Source organism: Ammospiza caudacuta, chromosome 2 (assembly GCF_027887145.1).
Source record: "Ammospiza caudacuta isolate bAmmCau1 chromosome 2, bAmmCau1.pri, whole genome shotgun sequence".
Taxonomy (NCBI): Eukaryota; Metazoa; Chordata; class Aves; order Passeriformes; family Passerellidae; genus Ammospiza; species Ammospiza caudacuta.
Window position 1 is genome coordinate 110590806 of NC_080594.1, and position 14920 is coordinate 110605725.

The following is a 14920-nucleotide window of genomic DNA, read 5'->3' on the forward strand; positions in this document are numbered from 1 at the left end:
TGTTAAATTAATTTACAGTGCTATAAGCCATAATGAAAACAGAGAAATCATCAGCAAAACAGCATGCTAATAAAGACAGATTTCTACAAAGTTTTTTAACTAAACTCATAAAATAATTTTTTTCTATTTCTGTCAGGTCCAGCTTGTCTCTATTTGTTCCCTAGCATTGAAACATACAGTGAAAATTACACAACAATGAAAAAGCAGAAACTACATAAGAGCATAGAAATTGAGAAGAAGAAATATTTTAAGCAAATCTGATTTATGTTAGCATATATTCTAAATATCTGCCCCCATATTATATGGAAATGTCAACCTCCAGCCTTGCGTGGTAAAGATCTTAGAAATAAACCCATTAAATATTTAAATTAGTAAAGTAGCCTCAAAAAATAAAATCAAATAAAATAAATATACCCATAGTTTCCTCTACCTTTCCTCCATCTCACCCAAACAACTGGGTGAAGAGTTTTTGTCCTGAGTCAGTCACAATTGGTGTTGCCAATCTGTAAAATTCCTTTTTCTATCAACAGCACTTGAGTCTCCCAGGATGAGGCTCAGTGCAAGGAATTGGTGGCTGTGGAAATGCTGCTGCAAGTTTGCTCCCAGGATGCCACATGGAATTTCTGCTTCCCTGCCCCCTCACAGAGCTGGATTAAAACTGGTAAATGCTGGTTTCACCTGAGGCACTGTGAGCCCCACAGCACCTGGGGGTAAAACTGTGTGCTCAACACCCAACAGGGAACACAAGGTAATGAAACAACAAGGTGTCACTTACAGCTCCCCTTGCAGAAATCACATTTTTTGGTGGTATATTCCACGTCTGACAAATCAAAGGTTAAAATAAAATTACTATTTTTTTAATGAAAATCAACAAGCTGGGATTTAAACAGTGCTGCAACTCTTACTCATGAGGCATAGAATTACAATATCACAGTTAAAAAGAAAAAGAGATGATCCGTTCAGGCTAATGCACTGTTGTGACTGTAATAGGTGTAACATAAGTGAGAACAGGTTTATTTCATAGCTTTGATCTCACTGCTTCCAGCAGGTTTCCAGGTTCTGGAAAGAAAGGATTTGCCACTTCATTTATAGATCAGGCAAATACACTTTGATATAAGCAGTACAAAAAATAGCAGGACAACTGTAAGCTTTTCCCAGCAAAAGACCTTTGAAGTTCAACAATGAAATTAAATGACTCAGTCTTCTGGGTTTTGTACTTAGTCCTCTAGAAAGTGTGTCTTGCTGTTCTTTTTTGTTGAGCTATGAAGTAGATGCAAAAAAAAAAAAGTTATTTAAGTTGTGTCCAATCTAGCAGACTGAGGTAGAAATTAAAATTAGGTAGGTTTAATATAGTAGACAATATATGGTATTTCTGAGGAGAATATAATTTATATCTTTAATCTCCTTAGTTACTAGTTGGTGCTCACATTTCCTCCATTGGCAAAGTTCACCCAAAAACTGTAATATCAGATTCAGATACCACAAATTAATATTGTGGTATTAATAAAAAGAAGTCACACAGTCTCTTTTTAAGGTTAATTCATTTATTTCACAACAAATTATCAGCGTAACCTTATATAAGTTCTTTTTGACTGACACATTTTTTTTCAATCAGGCTGCTATGAGCTATGAAGATTTCTAACCTGAAAGAAATTACAAAAAGGAAGAAAATAAAAAAGTTCATCTTCAGAACTGATTAATATGCATGCTTCTTGGTGAATATGGCCTCTTTTAGTTTTGCATTATCTTTTCAACTACACACAGTACAGAGATGAAGATATTAATTCTAATTTGAGTCCAGACATTTTCACTCTCGTACCAGTGACTCTGATGACTCTTAGTGCATAATACTAAATCCAACCTAAATAAAAATATGATGAGCAGTGTATTATTTTCTCTACTATAATTGTTCATAAATGCTGTGTTCTGTTTTAGATGTGTAATCTGGTCAGTTGAAAGCTGCTAATTTACTGAGGCAAAAATGGACAGCTAAATTTCTGTTCTCTCCTGCCATTTCCACAGCCTCTTCCACCTCTCTTGTGATTCAGAAGAGTTATTTCAAGTAGAAGGGTAAATGTGAAAAACTACTCCTATTTCAGGCACTTCAACCCATTTTATATGGAAAAGAAACATAAAGGACAGAAAGCATTAACACTTTCCCGCCTGGTGACAACAGAGGCAAGACGAGCCAGAGCAACATCAGGCATAAACATTTCTCAGAGAGTCAGAGAAAAAAATCCAAACTAATATCACTGTCTCAACACTCATGAGACATTCATGTGGGCAGGAGGGTCAGCAGAAGACACGGCTTAAAACCTGGAGTGATCTGGCAGAAGAAATTTTCTAGACATATTTTCACATATCTTCTATCTATGATTAAATTAATGGTCATAATTTTGGTGAAAAGCAATCTCAGCAGTCTGAGTTTGCATCTTGTTTCTTGTTTCTCTTCTGTTGCCACATGGGCAATTGCATGATTTAGAAGTATACAGTGGTAGGATCTGTGTGGAACTATAAACTCTTTAACCTATAAAAGAATGACTTTCACTTCATCAAATGAAGTAAAAAAAAAAACACATTTACACATGAGACAGAGAGCACACACACATTTTACACCAAGTTTAGGCAGCTAGTGTAGTCAGTGAGTTATTTAGCTACTTCTCCAAGGCTCTCTCTAAGTCAGAGGAAAGGAATGTTTCTCCAGAAGGCAAACAGCCCCAGCTTAGCTGGACTAAATTGCCCTTTGGAAGTGTTTCTCTCTTATCCTCGTCTGGGCAGAACTGGGAAGGCAAGGAATTGCAACCAAGCTGAGCTCCGTGGCAAAACCTCCTGCAGCAAAACACATTCAGAAATAGCTCTTGGACATTTCTCCATGGTGTGAGGAGGTACTAACACAGATGCTCTTGGATTACTAGGGAGGTGAAGAAAATGGGAAAACTGCATTTGACCAGCTGCATAACTTTCTAGATTGCACCAGCTCTTAGCAGGAACTCAAACAGCTCACACACCATTAACACTTTAAAGAAGGTGTCAGAAGTCGACTCTACATCACCTGCAGTAAGAATTCCTGTAAGAACAGGTGGCAGATACACAAAAAGCTCGTTATGGAGGCTGTAAATAATTTTAAGGCAGACAAAACACTGGACAAAAGACTGTACTGCATTGCTCTAATCTGGTTACTCAGTGCATTAAACTGATACCTGGATAAAAACAGCAGAGCTTGTTTCTGCTTGCACCAATGTTTGCATCCTGCTAACTTCACATAAAGAAAATTCACATATCTGAAAAACACCCCACATAGCCCACAAGGTGAACAGGTTATCTGGATAAACTTAAACCCACATGGGAATATATATGAAGCATAATAGAATGTATATATAAATACAATAAATATAAAAGAAGAACTTAAAGAATTTATGAGCTTATATCTGATTTCCAGTGACATAGGCTCTCTCAATCTCATGAGAAACAACTCAGTATACTTGGTAGGCATCATAACACCAAATTACCTTCCTCTCATAAAAATATACATAAAATCAGAGAACTGACAGCACAAAAATAGCAATTATAAGCCCTAGAAAGAGTATTAAGTAGCTATATATTTTCATTACATTATTCAAACTCTGAAAATGAAATTACTTAATAACAATTTCAGAGAAGGTAAACCCAAATATAGTTACATTAACTGAAATGAAACACAGTAAAACTATGACAAGTAACTATAACTTAAGGCTGGATTTTCTGAATTCTCAAACATGAATTTTAACCAAATGGAAAATCCTGAACACCAGTTTACCATTTCCTAACTATTTAATACAGCACTGCCACAACAAAGGACAAATGGCCCCTTTCAGAAAGTTGCTAATGTTATCAGTGATAACAGGTGATGAACCCATGGAATCACTGCAAAACAGGCTGACATAATAATTCTGAACTAATAGCCAAAAAAATAGTATTTGGATTCATAAGTGGGATAAATGGCAGTTTGTGTGATGAACATCAATAAAATGGAATCATCCACTCAAGAGAGAAAAGCTACAAAATGAAATGGAATCCAATGAAAATAAATAATTCAAATGAAAAATGTGGCATGCAAGGAAAAAATGAACATGTGGAACTTCACGCTGAGAGAAGAGATTCAAATTCTAGTCAGCTGTTGAAAAAATAAAGTGTAAACTTCTGACAGAAAATAAAATTGGACACTTGGTACAGAAAAGTTACTTTTGCCAAACATTGTCAAAAGTAGATCGTGGGAGTTGCTACAGTAAACAATTGCTGCACAGTGCATATAAAGAACAGCTACTATTGTGAATAAGTGTAAATTCACATCCAGAAAACCTGTGACATAGCAGCTATATACTCCTAAAAAGGGAAATTTAGAGGCACTTCTTAGAAGATAACTATTTTTCTCAGTCCTATCTAAAAACCTTTTACAAAGCCAGTATAACTTTTCTCTGGAAATTTTTTGTTCTTTTATTTTATTCCTTATTTGTATTCTTTGTAGGTCACTGACTTCTTACATATTCAGGAAGATATCTGCCCTAAGCCAAAATTAATACTTATCCTCAGTTATTCACTGTACAATTTATCCCTTTTACATTAACATGTAAATAATCACAATACAATTATTTTTTCTTTTTGCCTGCCTTGGGAAAATACACATTTGGTCTCACAAATGAAAAATTATATGCACTTTAGCCAAGTGTATTGAACAGACTGGTAGGAGGCATAATTTCATAAGGCACAGATACCCTTTTAAACCCATCATCAGAATATATTAAAGGCAACCACTGGAGTTTTGCCTAGTTTTTACTGATTATTCACTTTTCAAATAAATGTGCTATAAGTAAATGCAATACAAAGTGAATAGAAGAACTAAATGACAGATTAGACTGCACTAGTAAATAGTGATGGTCATGGGAAGATGGAATGGCAGAAGTCTTCAAAGTTCTGGTAACCACTCAGTCTAATTCCTGCCACTTCAAATTGATGGGCTACAGTGAAATAAGACATATACTTCCAAAGATTATGAGAAAGTCCATCCATCCCTTCTTTGGATGTGGGAGAGCCTACTTTAGAAAAGCTTACACAAAGAGTGATGGGGCATCCTGTAGAAATGGTAAGGTTAGGAGAACATGCAGGAATTGGAACTTGCTCAGAATAATGGCAAACCATCTTATCCCTTCTATTAAATTTCTGCTTGGGATTTTTCCATGCTCTCCTCTAATAATCTTACTCAACACAACTGAACCTCACTCTTCATGCTACAAAAGCTTTTCCCATCTAATCTGTGTTTGAAAACCTGTGTTTAAAGCTGGTAGGGTTTGAATGCTGATCTACAAATGAAAAATTAGGACTATCCCTCTGGTGTGCTCAATAAACTTTTACAGAGGAAATACATAAATCAACCAAGTGAGAATTAACTAGGTTATTTAGCACATTTGAAAAGTTGGATTTTTCTTCTACTATGATTATGAGAACATATGCAAATGAGAAATTAAAAGAAATTTATGTTATTACTTGGAGACACCTACTTTATATGTGAAATTTCTGACAATTGAGATCTGTTTATTTTCATGAGAATAAGTTTTAAGAGTCTCATTCTAGTACCAGAGAACTAGATATCTTGATGAAACAAGCCTTTTACCTCCCAAAAGAAAATTTGTGCTGATAAGGGTTTTTTCTTTTAAGTTCAGAAACAAGGGGGGCAGAAGCAGAATACACATTAATGCATCAACTCATAGACAAACTACAGCAGCAATACATTTCTGGTTTTATGATACAGACCATCCAGACTAAACAAACTGAAACAAAATACTTGACAAAAAGTAATGACATCTACCTATCTGGTTTATTGCTGATTTCTGACCACTTCTCCAGCTAAGAAGAACAGTTTTATTATCATTATCCCTGCTGAGAATCAGCACCTGTGTGTGAATCTCCTGTGAAAGTATTCAGTATTTGACACTTGCTGTTGACAGCAAAGGAACATTAATGCCCTTCCTTGTGACTACTAATTGTGATAGTGAAAAATTTGTGACCATATGTTTCCAAAATAATATTTTTTAAAAATCCACTCTGAGGAAAAAATTCACTCTGAGATGTTATCTAGCCTTTCCTCAGATTAGGCTGTAAGAGCACTTGTTTTAAAACTCAAGATTTTTCAATTTCTCTTCTATTACTCAGTGGAATAAGATGGCACTGACAGTTGCTGTTGTATTCCAGGTACTGTAGAACAGATTCTATTTCAGAATTGGCAACAAGTTAGTATAAAAAGCAAAAATGGAGAATTAAACTTTTTTAAAAAAACAGGTAAGGGAAGAAGATTATATGTTATTTTTAAAAAGTTTTAAACAATTATAAGCAGAAGTGACTGAAAAAGTGTTTCAGAATGAAGAATGAAAAAGTGCTTCAGAAGAGAGAATGGAAGTACTTGAAAATTAATATTTTTTAGTAAATTCAAGTAAAATGAGCAAGAATATTACACATACATTCTCTTTTCTATTTTACAGAGATTTGTCATCTAATCCATAGATCATTCACAAAATGAACTGTGTTGGACAATAATATATAAATTATATTTGAAGTAAATTTGGACAATAATATATAAGTTATACTTGAAATAAATTTGGAAGCAATGTTTTATCTCTGGAAGAATCTATCTTGATAAATTATAGAGAAGTGTCAGGAACATGCATCTACCTCAGCTTTTTACTACTGTAAAAAACCAGCTACCTGGACACCTTAAAAACAAGTGAGCACCTTCGAAGAATTAATAGGAATAGGAGAGACAAGAGTGCCTTATTTGCTGTTCATGTCCCTTAGAAGATGTTTTTGCATAAAAAGATCACTATGAGAAAATAAAGGTACTGCCCATACTGTATATTATGAGGTATAACTTGAGGCATTGCATATTTTTCGTATTATGAGCAGCAAAAACTCCTGACTCAAATGGAAAACTACTTAGGTTATAGGCTAAGTGAGCATGAAGGTGGCAATAAAAATAAATCTGCTATGTATTTCATGCTGAAGTATTAACCTTGCTTCATTTATCATATTCTGGCATACTTTTAGTCAGGTCTATGATACCAATAATTTTTCAGTCATCATAGATTATTTCAGAAACATTTTTTAAGCTGTGTATAGAGTAGAAAAACATTTTCCAGTTACTGTTTACCTAGGTGTCACATGCAGTATTCTTCATCAGATTTCAGTGACAAAAGTCTGTGATTATAATTCATCTACAGGCTTAATATTAACTGATTGCATTCATAAAGTAACAGGATAAATCCACACTAGCTCCAAAAGTCTATCTAATATCACATTAGCTGCTGAAAGTGTCACATACAATTATTGCTAAAAAGACAGACCAGACAGTACTTCATACAATCATAGAATTCTTAAGGTTGGAAAAAACCTCAAAAATAATCAAATCCAACTAATAACCTAACACCACCAATTTCACCACTAAACCATGTCCCTAAGGGACATGGGATGCAACGATTGTGACTCAACTAATTCCCTGGGAAGCCAGTGTTGTTCCAATATTTGACAACTTTTATTTCAAGAAAATTCTTCCTAATACCAAATCTAAACATGCCCAGGCAGAGCTGAGGCCATTTCTTCTCAGGAGAAGAGACCAACTCCCATAAGCTACAATCTCCTATCAGCTGAAAGCCTGAGCCTCCTTTTCTCCCAGCTAAACACTCCCAGCTCCCTCAGTCACTCCTCATAAAACAGGACTGGCCCCAAATCTGAGCCCTGGGAGCATCATTGGTGTCTGTCCCCAGCTGGATGTGACTCCACTCCCCACCACTCCCTGGGCCTGGCCCTACAGCCAGTTTTTACCCAGCAAAGAGCACACCCATCCAAGACATGAGCAGCTGGTTTCTTGAGGAGAATGCTGTGGAAGCTCTCTTCCACACAATCCAGGAACCTCCTAGAATGCTTCTTCTCTGCATTCCCAGAGGACATCTGGTAAGTTGAAGTTCCCCAAGGGAAAAAGGTCTAGTGACTATGACACTTTACCCATTTGCTTATAGAATATTCCAACTTTTTCTTCATCCTGGTGGGAGGTCTATAACAGACTCCCACCAGAATATCTGTCTTTCTGGACTTCCTCTGATTTTTAACCAAAACCACTCAACCCTGTTGGCACCAGCATCAAGCTCTAGACAGTCAAAACACTCCCTTCCATTCAGGGCTGTCAGACCACCTCTCCTTCCTTCCTTATCTCTTCTAAGGAATTTATAGCCATCCACTGCACATTCCAGGCACGAAAGTCATCCATATCTTCCACGGTGCTTCCACGGTGTCTGACTCATCAACAACTCCTGTGACTGAACAGCAACCACACGGTCAGAGAGTTCTCTTGGAGATGTTGCTGAGTTCAGAGGTGTCCTGGGTTGACTATATGATGCTTTTATCCCCAATAGTCTCCTTCTGTTATGCTGAATAATAAGTTTTGCACCTTTAAGACTTCTTGCAGAGAGTGAAGGGGGGAGAGAAGTACAGTTTTTTTTTTCCAGACACTGCTCTCACTCCCCCACATTCCTGCTCCTGGACTGTGCTCCTGCAGATGGACAGACAGTGGGACAGAGCCCTCCTTTGCTTTTAGTTAGTTTTAGCTAGCTGAGGCAAAGAAGTTCCCTGGACTGTGGTTTTTTCCCTTTTCTTTGGACCTGTTTAAACCTGCTCTGGACTGAACACCCAGGGGAGCACTGGCAGCTGCACCTGTGGCCCACCAGGCCGGGCCGGGCCTGTGACAATTCCAGCACTGAGGGACTGATCAGAGACTGAGTGAGCTGCAACCCGGGGACGGGGTTTTCTCTGTTTGTCATCTCTTTTGGAGTGGCAAGGGGTTTTACTGTTTGGTATTGTTTAGGTTTTGTTGTATAATAAACAGTTTTTTTCCATTTTTCTCCAAGGAGGTATTTTCTCCCGGACTGGTTGGGGGGAGGGGCCGATTGGACCTGCTTTCCTACCAGAGCCCCTTTGGGGATTCTCTCCCAGATTTGCTCTAAACCAGGACAAGAGTCCTGCAGGCCAGGAATAAAGCTCTGACTCGAAACTCTCTAGCAGAACCGACTCTTTTCCTTCACCATCACCTTAAAGCTTCTCTGCCAAAGGAAAACCTGAGCTCCTGCATGCCTGGACTTGTCACCAAGAGCCCAGCTACAGCATCGAGCCAGCCAAAGTGTATCAGGGGTGAAAATACCACAGCTGCCGCCTTTGGTCAAGCAGCAATGGCCAGAGGAGCCCAGGCACATTCCATCTGCCTATATTGGTAATTATTCCAATCTAACTCCACTGAGCTGTCAGACCAAAGGACCTCACTGGTACACCATACCCCAAGCATGCTGTTCCAAGGCTTATCTCTAGTGAACCTGGTTTTATATCTTTCTCCCTTCAAATTCAGTTTACTCTTCATTAAACACTGATAACTCCTGTGCAAAGATCCTTTTCCCCCTTTGAGACAGGTGTACCCCATCTGTCACCAGCAGGCCTTGGTGTCATGTTAACCAACCCACAATTATAATTAACACAGCTGAGAGTTTGTATCACTAGAAGTATGAAAGCAGAAAGTGAAATTAATTTTCATTTCCTTCATATGGTTACTTAACAAACCAGGCCTCATGAGGATGCATGATGTATTTCAACTAGAAAAAAAAATAAAAAAAGAAGCAGCACATAATTACACAGCTCCTTGGAGTAACGGGTTTGTATCCTTGAAAATTCTCCAGAAAGTATTCTAACTGTGTGAATCGCCTCCACTATTACATTGCTGTCAGTTCAGACAAATGATGCATGCAAATACATGCTTGTACAAACAAACAGGGTGTTTATAATGCAACATTTTAATATAATTATATCATCAGGTAATTGGAATGTGCAGTTATATAAGTCTCACCTTTCTCCTTCTGCTACTGAATGAACTGCTAACTACTAAGGAAAGATTAATCTTTATTAGTGACAATTGAGTTAATGGCTTCTGAACATGAAAAGGAAAACAAATGCCTAAAATGTGATATTTTCCTAGACAAGCAATTACTGCTATATAAAAAGCTTCTGTACAGCAAGTCATTATTTTCCTAATTGTTTAAAGGAATAAGAAAAAGTTGGAGAGTGTAAAGCAGGAAGCCGATGCATCACTAAAAGTGATCCTTGTCACTACAGATGACAAGGATACAAAGCTACTACTGAACTCAGAAACTTAGGTTTGTCATTATTTGTGTGGAAAACTATTTATCAAGATACTGGTTGACAACCAGTGGTTAAAAATATCAAATTAAAACAGAATTGTAGCATTTCCAGAGTCCTAGTGACTATTTTCACATTATCCAATTCTATGGAACTGTGTGAAGAGCAAGACAGAGACTGTAGATCTAAATCCATTTGTTATATTTGGCCATAACTTTTATGCATTCTAATAAACCCAGGGAGTCAAAGTTTCTTTCCAAAGACTCATGAGACACTGGTATTTAATTAGAAAGCACTGTTTTATTTTACCTCCTAGGAGCTGAATTCAGCCTGATTGGTGAGAGGAAGAAAAAGAAGAAAAAAAATTTCATAAGGGAAAAAAAGTAAGTTGGAAAATTCTAATTCTGACTGAAAGAATTTAGGATATTTTCTATGCTGGGGCAGGGCTTGCAGTTTTACTACACATACTGATAACAAAGCATATTGAGGACATGGACTGTATTTGAATATGTCTGTTTTGATACAGGTACAGAAACTCACAAACTTAGCGAGTTTCTTGGAATATACTGATTCTCAGTCTTTGCCTGATTTGTTATGTAGGGTAAGTACATTTCTGACCCACAATACAGAGTTAAAAAAAGGCTTATCACTATTTAGGCTTTATGTGGCTGATTGTATGCATTAGTGAGCAATAACCTCTTTCCACAAAGAACATAAATACATACTTTGGAGACTTCTGTGACTTAGTAAAGCTCCTTTTTCTCTGAATCTTTCATATGCATAAACTGTGAGCAAACTACACATTTATGTCATGTTCTTGCTTTTCATCTTTATACATCAAAGTGAATTGTGAGAGAGAACTCCCACAAGCAGGGTGTGAAGCCTGAAAGAATCAATGCAGCAATACCTGAGAAACAGAATGAAAAGCCATACTCTCTTTCCTGATCATTTAGCTGGCATCATAAAATTGTTCTATTGATAAAATTGTGCTTCATAACTCATTTTTAGCAAATAGATAGACAATATTTTCTCCACTATCAGGAAAATATACCTGTTTGTACAAAAAGCTTTCACAATAAAGACTTGATACAGAGCACTGGGTTATGACTACTGCATATATCACCCATCATAATAAATGAATTTATTTTGCAGCTAAGAATTCTTGAACTACTATATAAATTTAATCTTTTTTTTTTAATCACTTATGGCTAAATTTTTCACAGTATGTTTTTCTTCATTAAATTAAGTAAGGCATCCATGGCCTTAAATCTCCAGTTTTGAACTTTCTGTCAAAATCAAAATAATGCACTGTGAGTGAAATTTTTTCACTGAAAAGGTCACTGGGCTTTAGAAGAGGCTGTCCAGGGCAAGGGCTGAGTCAGTATCCCTGGAGCTACTAAAAGATGTGTAGATGTGGCACTTGAGGACATGGTTCAGTGATAGCCCTGGCAGTCCTGGGTTGATGGTTGACTTGATCTTAAAGGTCTTTCCCAACCTAAAATTTTATATGATTCTATCAATACTGGAATAAAGGGTCCTGTCTTCCAAACATCCAATCAACCTTATATGTAAAAAATTTAAGACCTCAAGCAGACATATCTGTATTCCTCTCAATAACTGTAGTGAAGAAAATGCAATGGAAGTATAACAACATAGTTCAACAGCTCCATCTCAACTAATTAATTTTCTTTCTCCTCAGGATTGTCTGGAACAATAAATACAATATTATCTTTCCTTAAGATTTTTTTTCCCCCCAGAGGAAAATAACTGTGTGAGAACTGTCCAGGCGTTTACTATGAGAATTTGCATCATTATCTCTTTTTATTACCGAACAGAGCATGTTGACAATAGATGCCCAAATTATTATTTCTTCATGTATTTGAAAGTAATGGAGAAAAACTAATTCAGTTAAGCTACAAAGAATAAACTTGATGCAAATTATATAACTTCTATAAATATTAGATATGCTTGATAAACTCTCATGTTTGTCAAATGCCTCTGTACTGAAGTGCTTGGCTTACCTGCCACTGTTTCATGAGGTCCCGAACCATTTTGGCATCCTCTAGTGTCTTTTCTTTGTGTGTAGCATCCTGCAGGACATTTGCAGTTGTTTCAGCTTCTGTAAGCCAAGCAAGGAACTTTTCGAGATCCAGGTAGAATTGCTGCAACATTCTTAGGGCTGATTCCAGAGCAGCTTCACGTTCACAAACCCTGCACAAGTACAAATAATCAAATACAGCACCCTTTGGAAGAAAACAAACCTTAATCATTAAATCAAAATATAAAAAAGACACACAAAATATTTTTTCATGTACCAGTCAAGGTAAGTTTGCTGATACATTAGCTAGAGAATTTCTACTTTATCTTTGGCAGGTTCTTTTTTATATTTTCACCTGAGAAGTAGTAAGTGGAATCAGTCTGACACAAAATTAAGCAAAAGCACTTCTTTCAAAGTACTATGCCTAAAATATGCACAATGGAAAACCAGAAGTAATCCCCTGGTTTTGTTTTAATAAAAGGTTATTTTTCTGTGCTACAGTGGAAATACTTGTTTATTTTAAGAAATCACAAAATAGTTCCTGACTATTGCATGATACAATAAATTCAATGATTAATTTTCACTACTTTAAACATTTGGAGATTTTGTTCAACATCTTAAACCCTTATAACACTACAGGTGTGGTGGGCTTTGTGTTTTTTTTTTTAATGTATTATTATTTTATTTTTAATTTGAATGTGATAAATTACAAGGATGATCTCTATCACTTACAGGATAAAGAAATTTATCCTGTAAGTGATAGAGATTAATTTTTAAAGAAAAAGGCTGTTTTATCCTTGGGGAAGGTCTAACTCAGATTAGGAAAGAACACTAAAGATTTCTGCAACTCTGGTGCTGAAAAAAACATTAAAGCAGATCTGTGTTATATCAGCATTCATGTGCAATGTAGGTGTCATGTATTCACTGATATTTTTGCTTTGAACTTGAGCAAAATATGGATTTAGAAACATGAGCAACTAAGTATGACATTGTTATTAGCAAAAATCTGTCAAGGTTACTTGCCTGTTGTATTACATGCATATTTGTTTAACATCAACATGATACCTAAATAATTTTTAAGATCTGAAAATACTTACTAAGGTCATTTGGTAATGTGCACTACTTCAAGTGGAATGAATGCACTTTGATGCACATCTATGTTAAGTCTACCCATCTGTGGTGGTCTTTGCATATCTCAATAGATTTCCTGCCCATTTACTGAGGGAGAGACTAGAATATGAGATTCTAGCGGACATAACTTCTCAAGCTGTAATTAATCAGAGGAGGTCATGAAATTTTCAAGTGCTGATCTCTCTTTCTAATCCTGTTTCCTGTCGTGGAGGGATTGCACTCCTTGGTAAGTGATGATATCACCCTAAACACCAGTTCACTGGTGGAAGTGAGAAAAGTAAAAAAACCTACCACAACAAGTTTTGCCAAGTGGCACTGACTTAAAAAGTTTTTTGACAAGTATGTAGTTAAATTGCAGCAGAGGATAGTAAGAACAGAAAAAGTCAGTCAGAGTACAGGCAAGGACAACCACTAAACCACTACAGGAAAAAAAATATCCTCCCTGAGAGACTAATGTTACAAGAACTGCTACATTTCTATTAAATTTTTAATCCTTTGACATCTTATTTGCTTTTCCCAACCATTTTGTTAAAAAAAGGACTTATTTTTCATTCAAAAACCGAGAAAGCTATTGAATGCCTCACTACAAACTCACCCATCAGTGTTTGTTTTAAAGCTTAAAAATGGACTGGATTTTCACCTCAGCTACACCTGTTGCCACCTACAAGAACTCTCCACATCATGGCACTGCTTGGGCTGCATTAGAATGTGTCCCCAGGGGCTGTCAGCAGGAAACACTCAGCTGCAGAACAGTGAACATGGATCTCTTTCCCAGCTTTATTCTATGTGGGCATAAGCATGGCTTGTGGTCAGGCTACACTTCTAATTTAAAATAACTGCAATGAAAGAATTTGTTATTTTTTTAACACTAAAGATTAATTACCTAGAAATGACACCTAAATATACTAGCAATATGCATTAAAAGATACTAAGAATCTGAAAATCTTTTACCTGGAAAAGTCTGTATTGACCTATTTACCACTTTTAGCTCAAAACCAGCATTACATTTATTCAACACAACTTGGAAATGGAATACAATTGCATGATCTAAATGTATTTTTTTCCAGTTCTTTAGAGCACAATTCTAAGATATGCTTTATAGCATTATTCTAATTCAATTTACAGTGTGCTGCATGGTAGTTAATAGCCTTTGCAGAAGCACATAAAACATTTTTTTCTAATGCTGTTCCTTCATAATATGAAAGGCACATTTTTAACTACTGTACACCTGCATTTCTATAAATACATAGCAATGCTCCAAAAATAACAACATTCTGCAAATACACAGTGAGATTTAAAAAAAAACACAACAAAACACAAGCACAGATATGAAAAAGATATTTAAAGGGAGAGCAATTCAAAGGATTACTCAAAGTGAGAATTAGTGTTTTAGAGAAACTCTTGGGCTTCATGAAATAAAATATAACATTTTATTCATCTGGGCAAAGAATGAAGTTTTTATCATGAAGAATCTTCTGGCACTTCTATGATGCACAGAAATCTTGTGGCACATAATTCTTTCAGTCTACAGAAATGTGTTTCTTTATAAGC

At 36.2% G+C, this 14920-nt stretch overlaps 1 protein-coding gene across 1 annotated transcript in view; it reads right to left on the minus strand.

The window, feature by feature from the left end:
* The window catches only part of DMD (dystrophin), a 979219-nt gene that overhangs the window by 229989 nt on the left and 734310 nt on the right, over positions 1-14920 (minus strand). The window contains exon 55 of the mRNA XM_058822052.1: positions 12222-12411. Within this exon, the coding sequence (XP_058678035.1) occupies positions 12222-12411 (190 nt within the window). The remainder of the gene's footprint in view (positions 1-12221; positions 12412-14920) is intronic.